We start from the raw sequence: 19,376 nt of genomic DNA on the forward strand, positions 1-19,376 counted from the left end.
TTTGCTTCTAGGTCAGAGCCTATGACATGATTGATGCATTTCATGAAAGTCCAGCCACGTCTGTTCCACACAGTGTCGTATATCCCTGACCCAGCCACTCCTCCACCTTCCGCCCTGCGTGACTGTCTAATCTAATGCTATTTCCAGGCAGCTGGCCAAAGGACATGCACCTGGCTCATCATTACCATTATATCACTGACCTACACAGAGTTTACAGCAAAGCTATGTTTATTTTATCTTATACAGCAGCACATTATAATGCACAAACAAAGGCACAAATGTACACACCCAAAACCACATCACCTCACAGGGTTATTAATATTGATTATTTTTGTGCAATGTGCATTATTGATTAAATCACTAAGGTCTATTAGAAATAATTACAAGCTAATGCATTATTAATTTTCTAATTTCAGTGTCCATTTGAAATTTCACTAACTGAAATGAAGCACTCGACCTTCAACGTTAAAGTCAAAAACGTATGGTTTTCCAATATGCCTCACTGAACCTAAAGGAGCTTTTATTCTCTGGATATTCTTTTTATAATTTCACCCTCACCCTCTAAAAAAAAGACAATATTCACAAGGTTTCTAACATGAACGGATGCCATCATTCAGTCATCCTCCTGTACACTCGAGCCATGTCGATGCCTGTGCTTCCACAGGTCACTGTCTGATCGGTGCGTGCCTGTGAGAGAGGCAAGATGGGAGAGGACACAAACACAGCTAGAGACGGACTGCATCTGTCCACGGTCCACAGGGGCTTGCTTATCTCCTGACCCAATTGTGCACCCATATGCTGGCAAAAAAGATCAGTGTCTGCATGGCGCAATTCTAATGTCTTTTTTCTTTCTCTTTTCCTCCTTTCTCTCCACGCTCAGTCTGAACGTGGTAGCGATAAGCACTGTTCTTGAACTTAAACCTGCTAAACTAATAAATCAGCTTCTGGAATAGTGCACTTATTAGCCCCCATCATTGTGAAGATCCAGCTGACTGACCTCGCTGACACAATCTGTGGTTCACTTAGGAGCTCTCTTTAATCTAGTTGATCCCCGGCACATGTGTCTCTCCACAGCGGCTGAAAGAATCAAGTCTTCTGTCCTTCTCTCTTTGAGGCTTTGATGTGAAACAAATGTTTGTCTGCTGCTGTGCCTGCCTGTGCCTTTTTTCTGTCTCCCTCTGGCCCCAAGCAACTACTCCTTTTTGATATAATGATTTGCCAATACCTTGTACTGTTTCAGTGGATTTACAGTCCCCCTGCTGAGGGGTTGCTTTTATCCCTCAGTAGAAAAGCTTGGTTTGTTTGGAGCTCTTGCACAAAGAGACACACATGGTTTTCCTGTTTCAAGCTATATACATATACACCTTGTAGAGACAATCATTGTTTATTTTTTTAAGGAAGTTAAATGATCAAATATTTGATGACTGCTACTATTAAAACTATGTTAGGCCCATGTGCACATGGGTGCTTACCGAAATTAGAGTCGAGAAGACGTATCCATGTCAATGACGAACAGTAAATGAGTGACCCACTAGGTTTGTACACCTTCTCTATTTACCAATCAGCTGGGCTGGGTGGCACACGAGCTCTCACTCTCCACAATGCAACTTTAATGTTGCCTTGATAGAGAGGATTAGGTGGTATGCAGCTCTTAGTGAGCTGTTATTGTGGACTTGGGGTTTGCGCTCCTTAAGGACACCCAACACCAGCCCTTCAGACACTCTTGCGTCAAAAACAATGACCTTGTCTTGATGAGAACCAGGTTAGCCTGTGCAGGTGTAAGTGTTGTCCTTAATATAACCATGTTACATTTGCCATCATGTCATCAGATCACCGAACGCATACACTTTTACCCTTTACATTTACATTAAGACAATCAAACACACCTTCACTGTGGAATTTTTTTGCAAAAGTAAAACAACCACACCACTGACATCATCGCCCTTGTGTGCAGGTGTGTGATGTGCGAGCATCATCATGTGCACGATGCAGGCACTATATTGTGGACACAATGTACAAGACGTCCAGACTTCCTCCTTATCAGGCTGTCTGGTTGCCATCCTTTCTAAATTATTGCTTGCTTAAAAGGGTGTCACGGCTTCAAATGAGTTTGGACAGTGCTGCAAAGAGTCTTATCAGCAGCAGCCAAATTTCCACAATGTGAAGAGAAAAAAAAATGAAACACCCTTTTCAATGCGACTAGCCTCCACCTGACCCCAGAGGGGGGAAAAAAAGCAGAAGAGAAAAGATTCTGAAAGTAATTGATAAAGTATGTTCAATATCTGATGTCTTTGTTGCTCTGACTTTGCTCATCTCTCTCTGGGCACCGCTGGGCTGGCTTTGCAGGGCAGTCTGTGTCTTTTTAATTACTATCATTCAGGACCACCTGCTGAATGCTTCCATCTGCCTCTCTCTGAGGTGAGAGATGGAAAAAAAAAATCTTCAAAAAGAGCACGGCCCACCATAGACCAAAATAGATCCATTATGTTAATCAGCCTCTGTGGGAAACAAGAATTCTAGCACTATTTAAGCTTTATTCTCAAGCTAAAATAGGTATGTTGTTTGTCTTTAGGGGATATTTGTACTCACAAATTTCCTCCAGTAACTCAAAGATTTCAGATCCTGTTACTATCAACCATGGTAAAGTGAGTTCTTGCATCCATCCTCAGGATATTGTTTGAATCTTCCTGTTTCACATGCAAAGTTGACTCCAATTTATGCTCTGGAGCTTGTTCAGTAAAACACACTATGGTAGATGAATGTGGTGCAGTATCCCACAGAGAAATGAGCAGACATCATTCAAAAGTAGTCAAAAAAAAAATCCAGAGTCCCTCTATCAAGTGCAAGGTCCAAAGTAGAAATGGCAGAGAGAGGATTTTTGTTGTTCCAAACATAACCCTTCCTGTTTTGGAGTTATACGCTTATATAATTTAATTTTATCCATTTGAAATTTTACTTCACTGCAGCGAAACCTTGCATGTCTACCTCAAAAGGGGCAATACACTCAAAATAAACACAAATCGTCCACCTCCAGTGTGTCTCACTTATTTAAATCGTTGCTTCAAAGGTGGAACACGTCCCAGCTCTGAGGACACAACAGACATTAAAGCATGTCTACATTGGCCACATGGTGTTAAAACAATATGAGAAGTAGGTACTTCTCATGCAACAGTCTCTGCTTACTCATTAATGGAACTTTTTAATTTGAACATTTCACCCTCAAAAATTGTAAACGTGGCCCAAAAGACACTATTAGATCCAGCTGCCAAAAACAGCATGACCTAGTTTGGTATGTGGGTTTGACACAAAGTCTTCCTGCCTCCAGCATTGAGAACGCCTGCTGACCCGCAGCCCCAGTTCAGTATGAAGAGACTTGCATGCTTCTGCTTATACAGCCTACTGGCACATAAGCAGTGAGGTAACCTTGTGATGGTTTTGTGGAAACCTGGAGATGATGCGAGATGATTCGGCTTCATAGACGAGTGAGCTGCTGCATTAACTTGTGATTATTCTTGTTTCGACACAGCCCTGGCTGAGCAACGCACTGTCGGCCATCTCTTATCCGTTCACCAGTGCTGACGGACTGCTGTGCCAGCTGCATTTGTAATGTTGAGTCAGAGAAAGAGCAGGCAGGAAGTGCATGACAAACAGATGTCTCACTGACACCTCAATGACCTAAATCTGCGAGTAAGTTCCACAGTCACAACAGAACTTGGGCAAGCTGTACTATAAGTTGGAGAGTTGTGAATGTTTTATTTGAGGATGAGTTATGAAATGCCACATTCAGGGACGCAATGGAGGCAAGATGAAGATGCATGTAGGTGTTGTCTAACCACATTTCCATTTTTTAATTAGCATGCCTTCATCAGAGAATGCACCCCACACTATTCTCTCATCCGAATAAAGGCCTGTTCTTTTTTCTTAATTCATAACACGTCATCCCTGGTTTCCTCCTCAGCTGAGTCCACCCACCACCCACTGGCATCTCACTAAACCATCCTCTTTTGCAAAAACTCTCACTGACACCGTGCTACACATCACTCACTATCACACACACAGGCTCACCGTGGACCATGAAGAAGTGCAGCTGCATAGTGCAGATAGTACAAATTCAACCAGCACAGTGCATATTCACTTTGAATATGCACACAAACACTTCTGACCTGCAATCGGCTTCATGCTGAGTAATATACATGAGCTTGATGTGTCTCTGGTAAATGTGAACCTACCCGCAGCAGTCGGTTAACTTAGCTTAGCATGCAATAGGCAGCAAAGAACTGGAACCACAATGACAGAGCTGTAAGATTGGAAAGAACTATCTCATTATCTTGATTTAATGTGATTGGGAAGTGTTTAATGTGATTGGTAATCAAAACGTCAGCTGATAGTGAACTACACTGCCAGAGCTGATGCGATTCACCATTTATCCTTTTTAATCAGTGATAATGAAAAGTGTCTGTATGCAGTAATGTGGAAGCAGTATTTTGGGAGACAAAGGGGACATTCGTGCATTTATTCAACAGGTCATGACCGTTACGTAGCTGTTTTTGGTGAGCGCTTTGGCGTTTGCTCCATCAGGTGCATTTGCAGACTATTCATCATCACGGAATATAAGTGCATTTACTGTAATGTAGATGCCTTTTAAAATGGAATATCTTTCTCAGGAAATGTGCAGTACATTTGAGCCAAGCTTTTTTTCTGAGAGCAGACCATTTGGAACACTGACAGACAATGTTGACAAAAGGGTGATTCCCAGTCAAATCAAATACAATTCTCCCATCGTTTATGATAATCATAGTATTTGTGCATGATGTGTTCTAAGCAGAACAAATTTAGTTAGCCAGTAATATTACTTTTATTACTATACTAGTAAGTATTGGCCAATGAATTGCTGAAAAACACAATGTACAGTAACTTCAGCTTTATTGCTGCACACCCTGCTCTGCCTGGTGGGAGTGGTGAGTTTATGTTAGCAACAAAAAATGATTGTAAAATAGAGTGAGAGCATTTGAGGCCGCTTGTTTATAGTTTAACTAAAAGGCAACAAGGCTCAGATAAGATTTGCTCGAATAAATGTCAAATTGCGCAGAAGACCATCTATCAGCCACTCAACTCAGCATGGGGCAGCTGAGGGAAATGGCAAGGCATGGACGACTGTGACTGCTTCCTTTAAAGATCCACCTTCAGGAAATGCCTTTATCCCAACAGCTGAACCTCACTGATCATCTGGAAATCTGTGGCGACAACAGAGAGAAGGAGTTTCAATGCGACATAAAAAGATACAACACCCACTGGCTTCATAACACATATGTGTGACTCCTATACTGGTAAAATGATGGTACATGTACAGTCAAAGGAAAACTTAAAATCAATCACATTGGGCTATTATGTGGAACTTGACTGGTTGAAAATGTAATTTATGAACACAATGTGCCATTGTTGGCGGCAAGAAATTGACTTAAGGTACAAGACTGTGAGGATATGAAGCTGTGCAGCATTTTAGTGGAACGTGTGCCATATGGAGAGTTGTCACTGCTGCCTCGGGCGCTCTGGTCACGGCTGCCTCTACCCTTTGCCTCTTGGGCTCACCAAATCATATCCATTTTGCAAAGAAGTAGAGACAATCAAAGTCTCTATTAGAGCTGTCAAATGAAGTGATATTCCTCCACAAGTGTTTTTTTGGGGGGGACAGTGTTTGACCCATTTCAGTGCACATACCACAGGCCACACAACAATTTGACAAATGAAGAAAATATATATGAGGACCAACTTTGGGCACTAATACACTGTGACTCATCCCTGTGAGAACAAAAGATTATGTTTTGTGTTCTGCTTGGTGACTCATAAGCATTTTCCGCCTCCTCTGCTTCTTTCTGTCACTTTCGTTCTCCATCTTTCTCCCTCTCTTCATATTTCTGTCCACATTCCTTTAAAAAGTGTTTCATGCCTGAGCAAAAAGCATCTGCTTATCCTAATTCATACCTCGCTGCCCTCCTTATGGCCTGAGGTCCACAAGCTTAAAAATCTTCTGGTTACATACCCACTAAGCCTCACCTCAGTGCTCATAGTGAGCAGTACAGTGCGGTGAAATTCCAACTCTAATGTTCTGAACATCCTGTTGAGATTTCATTTATTTCTATGTTCCAGTAACACAAATCATCATTTGTCTGTCACTCTAAACCACAGACTCATGACAAACCACGGCCCTGACTGCTGTCTCTCACTCTTGCCTGTACACATGCTGTCTGGCTCCTTACATTTGCTGTCCAGCAGTAGAACAGCAGCGCTGTCAGAGCGCATCTCATCTGCTTCCTGTCGCACTCACATAACATAAACCCGTCCGTGACTCTGTATGGCTCAATGGCAAAATGCCTGCAGAGGAAAGACAGGAAAAGTAATTCTGTAAAAGGCTGTGAGAATCGAGATTTAAATGACCGATGTGGAACGGTACAGGCAACGATAAAGCATGTATCGACAATACTAATACGAACTACTACCTTAAAACTGCAAACATCAGAGCATATTGAAGTCACATCCTGGAAGATCCCATTGGTTGTTCTCTTTTGCCTCAGTTAAAACAAACATGAAGAGCTGATTAATTATTTCACATACAGCCTCCTTTAGGTGTCACACAAGTGCAAAAAAGAGTGGGTGCAGCAGCAGAGAGGTCTTTTCTGTGACTTTAATAGTGTGGCATTCTGTGGTCAAAAGCATGTATGCAGAGGGATACTAAAGGCGGCATGGAGGCTTTTTGATGTCAGGTTCCTTTGTGTGCAAGCCTTGTGGCTTTTAATGAGGCAACCTGCCTCATTATCGGGGCTCTGCGAGGCCCTGACACAGCCACATGGTGGGACTGCTTCGACTCACTGTTCTAAAGCAACAAATTACTGCAGCTTAGCCCCTCACTGGGACCAGAGGCCAACATAGTCGCCCTTTCTAATGGCACCCGAGGGACACGGAATCGCACATACACATATATTTGGGCAAAACTAACACAAGAGGAAGTTCCTTTGTCAGTCTCATTAGAGTGAAAGTTGGAGATGTCGGGCGTGAATTTTGGATACTGTCCTCATCGATTGAGTGAAAATATTCGGTTAAGTTGTGACACAGAAATGCTGCAGTGTTTCCTTTTAGCAAAGCCTCTGTTGTGATTTTTCCCTCACTTTGCTTGGCAGTAATTTGCCAATATAGTTAGCTGAATAAAAAACTTTAAAATAGTTGCTGAATTTTGATTTCACCTGGAGACAGCTTAAAAACAGCAAAGCCCAGCAGGGGTGAAAATGTCATCAGTTGAATCAAATTAATAGGCTTCACAGTCTGGGAAATTCAGATTAACAAAATTTCATTACCTGGTCGGCAGCTTTCCTTCTGTTGTTATAACTGACCTTTTTAAATGTGGATGAACTTTAAAATGTAAATATCAGTTTGTTCTTTAAACCTGATTGTTTGAAGCAGCTCTTTACACTGACACCCTAATTAACCTCTATTATTTTGAGAATTCAGTGAAAAAGCCTAATAAAAATATGATGGAAGCCACTGTTATTTTAATTTTCTCTGTCATTCGTTATTTCTTATGAACACATTACTTGCAATAAATAAGGCCTTTCCACTGAAAAACAGCTTCATGTAGAGATTATCTTCCTGTAGAATGAGACACTATAGGTTGTTTATACCAGCAGCTCAAGACAACCAACAGACTAGCAGCCGCAGTTACAGTACATACTATTTTGAGACACAACATTTCATAGGTAGGAGGCTGAGCTGGATGTTTGGGTAAAGAAAACGCAGGACTTTTCTGCAGCAGACTGAAGATTAACTCCAGGGTGAAGTGTCAACAAGCTGAGGGATGAGCTAAAGCTCCAAACAGTCTTTAGGAACCTCAGAGTTTGGTCAATGTCATCTGGGGTTTCATCACTTGCAGTACTTTTCACACTGCCCAAATACATCCAACCCGTGGTCAAAAGGATTATTAACAGCAGCTTTAAATACATAAATAGTCATCAATTATTTTAAGACTTTTTTTTCTCTTCAGTACAGTGAGTTTATCTAGGTGACAACCTGTGAATGGTTGAAGCTGAAAGGTGACAGAAGCGTCTTTTCATTACCTTCAAAAGATGTGAAGCTGATGAGGCGGACCGGTGCCAAGAACACCCGATGAGACACGCACGCTGTCAGTGTGCTGACTGAGCAACTTATTAACTTTTGATTTAATACATGTTGAATACTATTTAGTATTCTACTCAGTTGTACCATGGAAGACTCAATTTTGCTATATTCACATTTAAATTTATGGACTGGGAGTTACTGAATTATCCCAAACCCTGTGTGTGTGTGTGTGTGTGTGTGTGTGTGTGTGTGTGTGTGTGTGTGTGTGTGTGTGTGTGTGTGTGTGTGTGTGTGTGTGTGTATGTGTGTGTTGAGGGCATGCCTGGACTCTCTGAACTTCACTTGCTCTGGATAAAAAAAAAAAAAGATTGTGCTACATTAAAACAGGGTTTGTTGCCCTAAGCAGCAGGCAAGATGCCAAATGCTAATTGGGTGAGATGTCTGTCAGCAGTCTTCAGTGGGCTGATGTCTGTGGGCCATTTACCCAGCACTACCCCAGTTCTCTGATAGGTGAGGTGTTTATTTTGGGTGCAAAGCCAGTGCCCTTTTATATGGTCCTTACACAGCCTAAGCAATGAATTTATGACAACTCTCAGTTTATTCCCCATTGGGGTGAACCATGCTGTCTTTCACCTCTTTACTTTTCCATATTGTGTTTCAGTTTTACCACATTTATCATTCACCATGCATCTACATTTATTGGTACGCTAGCAAATATAAATCATGAAGTTCAGTGTGTATATAAAAGTCCTTGTTGTTCATCAGACCATTTAAAAAGCTTTGAATAATTGATTAATATATATATAACATAAAGTGTATCCTTGATGAAGTGATAGATGAGAGAGGAGAGATGAGACAGCCTCTCCTAATGGAAAATAAACACAGATGGCCTCCCCAACTGCTGAGAACTCCTGATGCATCGGATGTCAGAGGTATGGCCTCATACAGCTGGGCCATTGAATAAATATTAAAAGTGACATCTCTTCAAAAGTTTGACGGCGAACCAAGTCTAATTCAAAGTGCACTTTTAGGGTTAGAAGGATCATACTTGTCTTTTTAGGAGTCTCAAACATGAATCTTTTATTTCCATTCAAAATAATGTGCCATGGTTTATTGATGAGATTCACTTGCCTGTGGTGCTGTGTGCTAATTGGTTGAAGTTGCACTAAGCTTTAGAGTTCAGTGATAAAAAAAAAAGTTGCACAGGTATCAACTATAACGGACACAGGTTCTAAAGCATCTTTTATGTCTACATGTCTGACTTGAACACAAACTTCCCAAGTTTAATATTGGTAGAAGCAAAAATGCACATTTAAAAAAATTTTTTTTTTTCTTTTTGAATGAATTTAGGTTTAGGACAACTTCCAAAGATTATAGTTAAATGTTAGTGAAAGAGTGCATGGCTAGTCTTGAAGGATATACAGTTTTGTATCCTTCCTTCGCTCTTGCATCACGTTCATGGTGTGTTCACAGAGCTACACGTGTGCAATATTGCTTATCATTAAAGCTTTTGTGATGATTATCGTCCTGCCAGGGATGTTACACGCGTGCACGCCATCTTTGATCTTTTAGTAGCTGGATGCGTGCAACCCTACAAGAGTGATGGAGGTCAGAAATGGCTGGCTGTTTGTTTCATGTACAGGTCGATGAGAAGGGAGGTCAAAATCGGAAGCAACAGACCCAACAGCTAAATCCCTGCTGGTCATTTATCAGTTGCAGAGATGCGTTCGTCATCTTAAGCCCCATCTCAAACAATGATTGCAGCCTCACACTTGCTGTCTTATTCCAACCCTTGATGTTTCATCTTCAGTCACAAATAACAGAATTAAAAGATTCGCAAGGCAGATAATACAGCAGTGGATGTGTCTTTAATCAATAACTTATTGTTCCATTTATCTTATGGCAAGATAACTGTGGCAACATAAAAACCCATTTCAGATAACAACAAACTTTAATACTGGCTTTAGACTCTGGTGACAACTGCCTGCGTTGTTTTTATGTGCACAATAACCTAAAGCTGTCAAGCCAAGCCAAGTCCTTGGGCACAAAATGTAATAAAGCAAAGCAAAAAACAACAGTAAATTGCCTTTATAAGCTTGTGTCATGTAGGAATTACCTCAACAATGTACTTGAGGCTTCCACACAGAATCAAATGACATTATAGTGTTTGTTTGCTCTTTTCAGCACTGTCTAGAGCAAAATTACATAATGACATCCCACTTTATTAACCTCAGGGCAAAAACGACGCACAAGTCTGTCTCTGTGTGCTGGAGCCGCTCCACTACACGTCCAGATTGCCAGCTTTATAACAGCCTTTCTCTTCACTCACCAGTCATGCCACAGGCGGTTAAACAACTGTAAGTCCTTTGGAAAATAATTTCTGCATGTTTCTATTGACATGCCTAAATGTATTAGCCTCACTAGCACTGTGACTATGGATGGCCTATTTGGTGTTAATCAGTCTGACTTGAGGATTCAAGTAGTAAAGTGTCTTCTTCACTTTTTCTTTGTGACTGTCTTGCTGGGTCTTGATCACTTTGAACTGAGGTAGACTTTTAGATGAGGGGTGAGTCCTAATTCTTTGTTTTCTGTGTGTGTGCATTAGTGATTTCCTTAATCTACGACCTTCTCTGCCTTCTGTGACCTGTACCTCCAACAGGCCCACATCCTTTGACAGATAGTCCGCTGGGACTCCCATTTCCCCTCATTCACTTCTGATGTTTCAGATGACACATGCTGGTTCTGGTGAACATCCAAGGAAAAGTTAATAGGCCGTGAAGCTGAAATCTAAAACTGCTCCCAACAGTGGAAGGATGGAGATCTTAGACGTACCCCTCAGACATACCTCTGCGTCCTTCTTTGATTTGCATTAGTCAGCATCAGTGTCAGTCCTGTTCACAATCTAATAACATGTATATTTCATAGAGGGGAGGAGGAGGAGTCATTCAAGATGAAACTTTAATCACTGTGTTCAACGTCATCGTCAGTCGTCTGTTTTTGCTTACGCTAAGCGATATTGCAACTTTCCTTTCCAGTCTTTCATTCATTTTTAATGAGTGTGAATCACACGGTGTGATCGAACCATAATTAAGATCGTCTTTGTACAGAGGCTGTATCCTGATTTCGAAAAACTCTATTCAACAAGCTGGAGGCACTTTGAATGACAACCTGGTGATTGGAAATAAATGGCTAATTATTGTACATGTTTATACTCACTCGATGTCAACCTCGTGCATGATTACCTTGATTAAAGCCGTCAGTGTGTGTGTGCACCAGGCAGGCGTTACCTCTGCCATGTTTCTTCTGGCCTGGTGTTCTAACTGGAACGGGAACAAAACTTTTTGTTTAGCTGGTGGAAAACAGTAGGTCTGGTTAATGTGTGGTGAGATGAAAGGCAGGATGGTGAAATGCTCCACGTGCTCTTGTTCACTTGTAGACTGGTTCTCTCACTCTCATATTTTGTCTGATCCTCTGTGTGATGCTCTCCTCTGCTCTCCAATTCGTCTGCAGGCAGAGGAATGCAGCTATCTTGGAATCATATCTGAGGGTTTGTGGCCCCCCTCAAAACTGAGACAGATCAGGATCAGGAGTCCCTCTATACTCATAACTGGATGTTTTTGCATTTGAGTTTTTGTATAAATTAAGTGACGACTGTACTTATTTGCCCAACACAGCCATTGTACCAACTATGCTGTTGTCAGGTACAGCACCTAACAAGGTCTGCTTCCTGTGGATAAACCAATTTAAGTATCAAAAGCTGCACTGTACCCGCCTAAAAAGCCGCTCTCCTCTCATTCACCCTCTCCAGGTATGCTTGGCCTAATGTCAGAGCTGAATCTGTACTTGATTTGTACCCTGCCGTATCAGCGCAATAGAACACCCGTTGAGTATGTAGCACCCTGTTCAGCTGACTTCACACAGCACTGTTCACCTCGCTGTCCATCTGCAGTGCTGGCCCTGCAGCATTCAGTTACTCAGCAGCCACAGACTAAAGTTCCTCTGTCTGACCTTGGAACTGTAACAGATCCCCTGGACAAGAACTTCAGACATGGTTCTCTGCAGAAATGGGAGGATAAGACAGAGAGGGTTTTGAGACTTGGGAGGTGCAGGAAATACTATTGGATTGATTAATCTATCGGGATGTCAGTACAACTAGAAGGTTTGTAGAACACTGTCACTTAGCAATTGATGTTCACACACATAAACGCATCAGTTCTGATGATGAAACTAGCATTTCTGTCTTAAAAAGATTAATTAAGGAGGAGTTAGGAGAAGAAACTGGATTCACTCTGCTACAACTGTAAATGAAGGCTTTCCCACCCATCCTAACGAAACTAAAACACTCTGCAAAGCGTCTCATTCCAGCATGCATGGCCTAGATAAACAACAGAAGAGACTTCACTGACAGTTCTTTCAGCCCTCAGACTCTCAAACTGTTAGTTTAAACAACCCAGATCTATCAATCCGGTCATTTCCCAGCTAGAGCAAAGCCTTAGATGTTAAAGATGTAAAAATAGTGGTTGAGTTGTCGTGTGAACATACAAATGGTCAGTGACACCAACACATATAATGATAAATGCATTAATTCAAGTTTAACGGCAGATATCATATACTGTATTTACAGTCTGATGAGCATGATGACTTTTAAAATCATTCACTGTTAAAACACTTTTCTCCTTTGTTCTCGAGCTCCACTTATCTTGCTCTGTTTCTCCCACACACACACACACAAACACACACACTTAAAATCACACTTAAACTCTACTAATGTAGACTGTGCTTTAGGGAGCAACACATCTGTCACATCTCTCTGGATGCCGGCGTGTGAACTGAGAACAGAGAGTGTGTTATTTCATACAGAGAGTGCTTACCGCGTTCACGCATACACACACGACGCCACACAGATGTTTTTAAAAACTCTCAGTGCGAAAGTGCTTAGCAGCGGCGTAATTCTCAGATCTGTGTTCATCATCTGTTCTTAATATGATGTACATGGATTTAGCAACGTATTTTTACCGCTCAGTAACCTTAGTACTAAGCTGAGGGCACTGTACATTTGAAATACATGGACATCACCACATCTGATAAAAGAAAAAGTCTATCATTTTAACACTAGCAGGTAATCAGTTTTGATGACATTTTAGTTGAAGGCAGGGAGCACGCTGTCCTACAAATCCACAAGATAAAGTGGAATACAGTTGTCTATTAATTGCGATGAAAGGTCATCAGAGATTTTGATGAAGCTTTAATGAAGACAAATAGGATCTTATTGTCCCCATTTCCTCGTCCGTCAGTGCAGCTGGTTTATTTGTGAAGATGTTGTATTGTTGTGTGACGGTGTCTAAAAGGACCAAAAAACCTGACAGGATGCGGGGACCATATGCGGCGTCTTGTCTCCCCAGTTGGAGGTTTCTCTGCAGGTCACCAGCTGCAGGTGACTGCATGGGCTGCGTCTCAAGCTGCTCTCTCTTTTTTTTTTTTTTCTCCTGACCTATCTGTCACTCCACAGTGCCGCGCACCATACCGGGCTCGAGATGACACGCGGGATAAAAGTTTCAGCCGCATTACATCATTGCAGCATGTTTGCCAGAGTCATAGGGAGACAAGAAAAGGACTAAGACACCAAAGCAGGCAAGTCATTTGGCACTTTGTTGTGAGATTGCATCACACGAATGCAAGACAGATATAGGGCTTGTATCTCCACATAGGCATTGCTCTAAGTTGAATTTTATTTTAAACCAAAGACGTGCAAACGCAAAATTACTCTTATGTTGAGTTTTCAGTCATGTAAACCACGAAAAGCTGTCAGGTCTTCCACTTGAAAATGACATTGGTGGAAGGAGGTGTAAAATGTCCCCATGCTGTGTCATCCCACCTGCCTCTGGCCATGTGTCCTGTTTGAACATGGTTCTGTGATGAGATCAAGTCCCTGTAGTCTCCTGGAGTCTATGTGTGAACCGCAACATGCTGCCCTCTAAATGACCCTTCTCTTTTCTTGTACTTTTCCAATTTTTTTACAAATACATCACATAGTAGAGTAACTGCGTGAAGGTGACAGTTGTTCCCCATGGAGTCGGAGCTGTTGCCCTGCACAGGCTTTAATCGATTCAAATTTAACTTTGACTTTTAAAATAAAACTATTGATTTAATTTAAATGAGAAATAGCAATGAAGAGTTTAATAATTTAAAAATACTCTATTTTGCTCTTTTGAGAGGTATCGAGCTGGAGCAGCTTCACAGGGGACAAAGAGCCAGCTTGATTCATCTGGTAACATTGAAAACATTTTAACATTTAGAGTGTGATGTCTTAAAATTTACAATCATATAACACTGGAAACAGAATCCAAGCTAAACATAATGATAAAGTATTATTTATTTATTTCTAATATTATATATTATAATATTAGAAATAATATTATAATGCGCATGAATTCCCCCAACAACTAATTTCATTTTACTGCCACTAGACAATGTGAAGTAGAATTTAATAGGCGTAATATGTCTCCTGTTATTTGACAGCATAGTTGTTGCTATTTGATGTCGAGAATAGCTTCCCACAGCTTTCATTATGTGAAATTACTGACAATGATCAAATCAGTGATTTCATACATTATGTTTCCTACAATTGTTATAATGACCACATAAATGATGCAGGAGTCCCTTTTGCTTGTTAAATCAGAAGATATTACGCCTAAAACTTTAAATTGATTTTCCTCTAATATTTTTGTTACTTTGAGCAGTTAACTCGAAATGACTTAATCTGTGACAGACACAGCTTTTAAAATCAATTAGAGACAGATGTGACTTTTTTATCATGGCCATGAGTCACCTTCTAATTTTAAAACTGTAATTCAGTCGTAGTGTGCTGCTGGGACCACAAAAACCAGTTAAACATGGCGTGCTGTTGCAGGCGCCAGACGAGGAGCTGAGCGGCGCAGAGCTGCTCTCAGCAGCAGGCTGCAGCGCTGTGTGGCGCGCGAGGTGTAGTGACATGATCCGAGCTGACAGGTGGCACCATGGGCAACGGGGCTAAAACTCCCATCCTACCTGTGTGATCAACCAGAAGTGCAGACCTGCTCAGCCATTTACTGCAATTAAAAGCTGCAGCTTGGTCACATTTGTGGTACAGTTTTGAGGTTTTGGTTGGATGAAATTAATTAGAATTAAAAAATGCACAAATATGAACATTTCTGTCATCGATTTCTTTATTTTTTTCTTTTAAAAGAAATACACAGATCAGCAAAGCTACTACATACAAATGGCCATACAATAGCAATTAAATTTTTGTTTGAAGGTTCGGTAAATTTGAATGTGTCATGAACACACTGTTTTTTTTACCTCGGGTTTTTGCAGTTATGCTGCATTCAGCTAAAAATAAATCAAACCAATGCTGTTCTTCCATATTTCAAATGAAAAATTTCAGCCACAAACTACATATCTGGACAGTTCCTTGTTACTGTTCCAGGAAAATTACTGTACGTACTTACAATAAAGAAAAACAAAGGCTTTGCATAGCTTCATTGTAATGTAGATACAGTACTGTAAGGCACTTCATGATCAAATGTAGGCATACGTCTATCCTACATTATAAACCTTTTTGCCACATCGTTCTAAACGTCATCTCACTACGCAAGGTTACAATATATCTGAAGAAAAACTCCATACAGTATCACATTTTTGCACACTACATAAATCTACGTACAGTCCTCTGCTTCCTGCTTTTCTTTTGGCATTAAGTCTCAGTTCTCAAAATATTAAAGTTGGGTTCTTGTGCATAATATGACTGACACGCTGTTCCGTAACCCCACACAACCCAGTGTTTCTCAAAAAGACAGAAAAACAATTGTGCAATGTTTTGGGGTTATGTGGAGTAAAAGGCAACACTCTGTCAAAAGCAAGTCCCAGAACTAAAAAAAAAAAAAAATCTAAATATCTGGGCAGTCCTTTCCTCATGAACCGCCACCCTACTAAGGTTGGGAACATCAGACCTTGGTATAAGACTCTTTTTTTTTAGATAAAAAAGTCGTTTTATCCCCTCTTTCCAGCCTAAAGCATCGGTGGGATGTGTGGTGTTGTCCAGCAGCTGCATGTGGGACTACATTCTCCAGCAGCCCACTTGATATTGATAGAGGTAAAGAGCATCCATCCACTCTATCCAAGCTGATCTTCATACTGTTTGCGGAAGCAATCTCCTGCTGGAAAGAAGTCCCAGCATCGCTCCTGGTACATCTTCCACACGTATGACTCCTGGACACGTAAATACAAAGATGTCAAATGTTACACATGTACTTATCACTACTATCTTATTTATCGTTGTGTAAAACACAAAACAAAAAAACACCGATACAGGTCAGAATCTAAATTTTATATTTATATTTAGATGAAGACACCACTACAACATCTCCTGCAGTGACAGATTAAAATGTTTGCATTGTTTCTGATTGGTTTTAAGATTCCTCTGAGAAACATTGTTATAGCAGAATCATACTGTACCTGACCGGTATGCTCTGTCTCGTCCTTGTTGATAAGGTACATCAGGAAAAACCTTTAGAAAAAAGCCACGCCAATTAGACGAAACAAAAAATGTCACACCGCAAAAAAGTTTTCACAATCTCCCATGTAAACATCTTATCACATTTAAAACACAAAACGGCGATAAGAGAGCCATTTTACCGAGGCCTATTCTAATTCTGCAGCACCATGTTCACAGGAAGTGTCACGTTCTGTGTTACGTGGAGGCTGTGTGTGAAGCAGGTGTCTAAGCAAAGCATCATCTCATCCCCGAAACCGAATCACCTGTTGTTTCCCCCCAAATCACAGTGTGCACATGGCAATGGGCCACTGTATCTCTGCAGACATCACGGCAAATGCTGATGAACACCGTCTGACAGCACACTATTACAAACCTATTTTTCCAACAAAGTTCATGGCATTAAATAGTAATGAAGCAACATAATGAGGTCGCTCTCATATCCTCCGGCCAGCTGAGTGCAAATGGACTGAGACTTTCTATGATCGTGGACATTATACAGAAACAGTGGATGAGCAGGCAGTGCAGAGGGAAACAGATGGAAAGAATACCTGAAGGGATCTAGTGTTCTGGATCGCTGCGGCTATTAGTGACTTCGGCCCTAATGCTGTTATAATGTGCTGAAGCCATCAATCATACGATTAAGTTACAGGAAAGAGGCAACATTAATATGGGAAAGATGATGATGTGATGAATACACTGGAAGTTAAAACAACAACAACAAAAAGTAATTTAAAAGTTATGTCTGAAAGTGGTGTACTTACAGGTAGTTGGCCAAATTGTGCTCTTGTAACGTGTGAGTCTCAAATCCGTGAGGTGTTGTGTCGAAGTAGTCGTTACCAATCCCACAAATGAAACATTTGGTCTGAAGAGAGAAAAAAAAGAGATGATTACAGAACATATATTCGCTTTTAGTCTTCTTCCTGCGCTTCATCGTGGACAACCTAATCAAGAGGACATTTTGCATTATTATTAAAGGGGCATTCCACTGATTTCACACAGAAAGGCCAGCTTCCTCATTATGGCTTGTATTACTCAGCCTCTGAAAATGTTAAAATTCCTTTGAGTTTTCTAAAGTCACAGAAAATAACCGTTATCATGTCAACAGAGTCATCCTTCCTCCATCCTGGTCTGATGTCCGCGTACTTTTATGTCTTATCTTGTATGTTTTAATATGTGTTTGTATCAACATTACTCATGTTCATCACTCTGTCTTCAGCGTTTTATATTCTCATGCTATGTTTTTAAGGTGCAACACTGTAACATCGACTACAGATGAAAAGAAGCCTCTTGGCTAACTCTGGCAAATTTAGAGCAATGTTCATTAATCTGAACTGTCAAATAAACTAATAAACTAATCTCGCTAATAACCCTGGGCTAAGTCAGATGAGCCTGTCGTCATGTTCTCTGTCCTTTCTTGGAGTCCCACATTGCATATTCTCATGTATTCCTCTAAAATTAGATTAATTTCACTCAGTTTTCCAACTAAATATTTATTTCTGCTGTCATCACAGTCTCTCAAGGTTTAGAAAAGTGACCAGAAGTGTGCTGTGACCTTCATTTGGCCTGACTGATTGTTGTTTTAACTTTTTAAAGAGAGATGGAAAGCTTGGAAAACAAAACCAGGCTATAAGTCTAAATTCAAGATGCCCTGACTGGAAAGGAATTTATTTTTCTAACATGCAGACATCGATGCCAGACTGATTATGGTATAATGCATGCATACCCAAGATGAATTCCTGTCCACGGTAGATTTTGGGAAAATATGTATAGAGTTACAGTGACCTTAAATAACTTTTCCTGTATGTTTTAGTTGCAGTGGATCACAATACAACACCAAGTTACATCTTTAGAGGACATAACCACCATCTTCATTTCACCCCTGCTTTCCCCTGAACCTCCTTCTGGTGCATCTTTCGTTGGCAGGTAAGGGTGAGAATTAAACCTCCTCTTACCTCCATGTCCTCTTTGACTTGTTCCTGCTGGTCCCTCAGCTCTCCGAAGGCATCAATGATCAAACCTACAACCACAGAGGAGCTACTGTGATCACATGATATATAATGTACCTGCCTAATCAATCAGCAATACCCCTCACTTCTTAAAATATAGCATGTGTGTGTTGTGAATTAATCATGTATCTTATATGGAGTTGACTAGACCACTTTAGACCACTAAGAAGTGTTGATGAAATGCTTGAGCTCACCTTGAATGATGGCCAGGAGGATGACAATGACAAAGAAGAAGAAGGTGATGTCAAAAAGTATACGGTAGAGTTCATAGGGGTCACCAGCTGGGTCCTCGATCTCATCCCCGATGCCACCTCCTGCTCTCACCCCAACATACATGTGGAATAGGTAGCACTGTGGAGGTTGAGCATAAGTTTAAGGCCCAAACTTAGCAAAAATCTTTAAAAATAAAAAAAGCATATGTGTGACTAATATTTACCGTCATCATGTCATCGCACTTCATGTCCGGCTCATCATCATCTTCGCTCTTGTTGTAGAACTTCCTGAAGAAGTTAAAGGCCACCACAGTGTAGAGATAGACCACAACTGCCAGCAGGCCCACTGTCAACACCAGCTACAAAGGAGCACAGTGAGGCATCATTAGAAACTTCACATAGCAACGCGCAGGACACAGCAGAGGCAGTACCGACAGCTCCACTTTGTTTTCTATAAAAAGCATCAAACCTCAGAAGGAACATGTTTGCCGGCGGCAAGAGAAGAGCAGGTTGTGAGAA

General features: G+C 41.0%; 1 protein-coding gene across 1 annotated transcript in view; it reads right to left on the minus strand.

Annotated features, from left to right (window-relative positions):
• Window positions 1-15,342: 15,342 nt before the first annotated feature.
• Window positions 15,343-19,376, minus strand: part of LOC113159052 (ryanodine receptor 3-like) — an 80,166-nt gene continuing 76,132 nt past the window's right edge. The window contains exons 99-104 of the mRNA XM_026355525.1: window positions 19,082-19,216; window positions 18,840-18,996; window positions 18,592-18,656; window positions 17,401-17,501; window positions 16,600-16,651; window positions 15,343-16,353 (exon numbers count right to left, since the gene is read on the minus strand). Of these exons, the coding sequence (XP_026211310.1) occupies window positions 16,258-16,353; window positions 16,600-16,651; window positions 17,401-17,501; window positions 18,592-18,656; window positions 18,840-18,996; window positions 19,082-19,216 (606 nt within the window). The 3' untranslated portion in view covers window positions 15,343-16,257. The remainder of the gene's footprint in view (window positions 16,354-16,599; window positions 16,652-17,400; window positions 17,502-18,591; window positions 18,657-18,839; window positions 18,997-19,081; window positions 19,217-19,376) is intronic.

The sequence above is a fragment of the Anabas testudineus genome, chromosome 12, assembly GCF_900324465.2.
Source record: "Anabas testudineus chromosome 12, fAnaTes1.2, whole genome shotgun sequence".
NCBI classification, from domain to species: domain Eukaryota; kingdom Metazoa; phylum Chordata; class Actinopteri; order Anabantiformes; family Anabantidae; genus Anabas; species Anabas testudineus.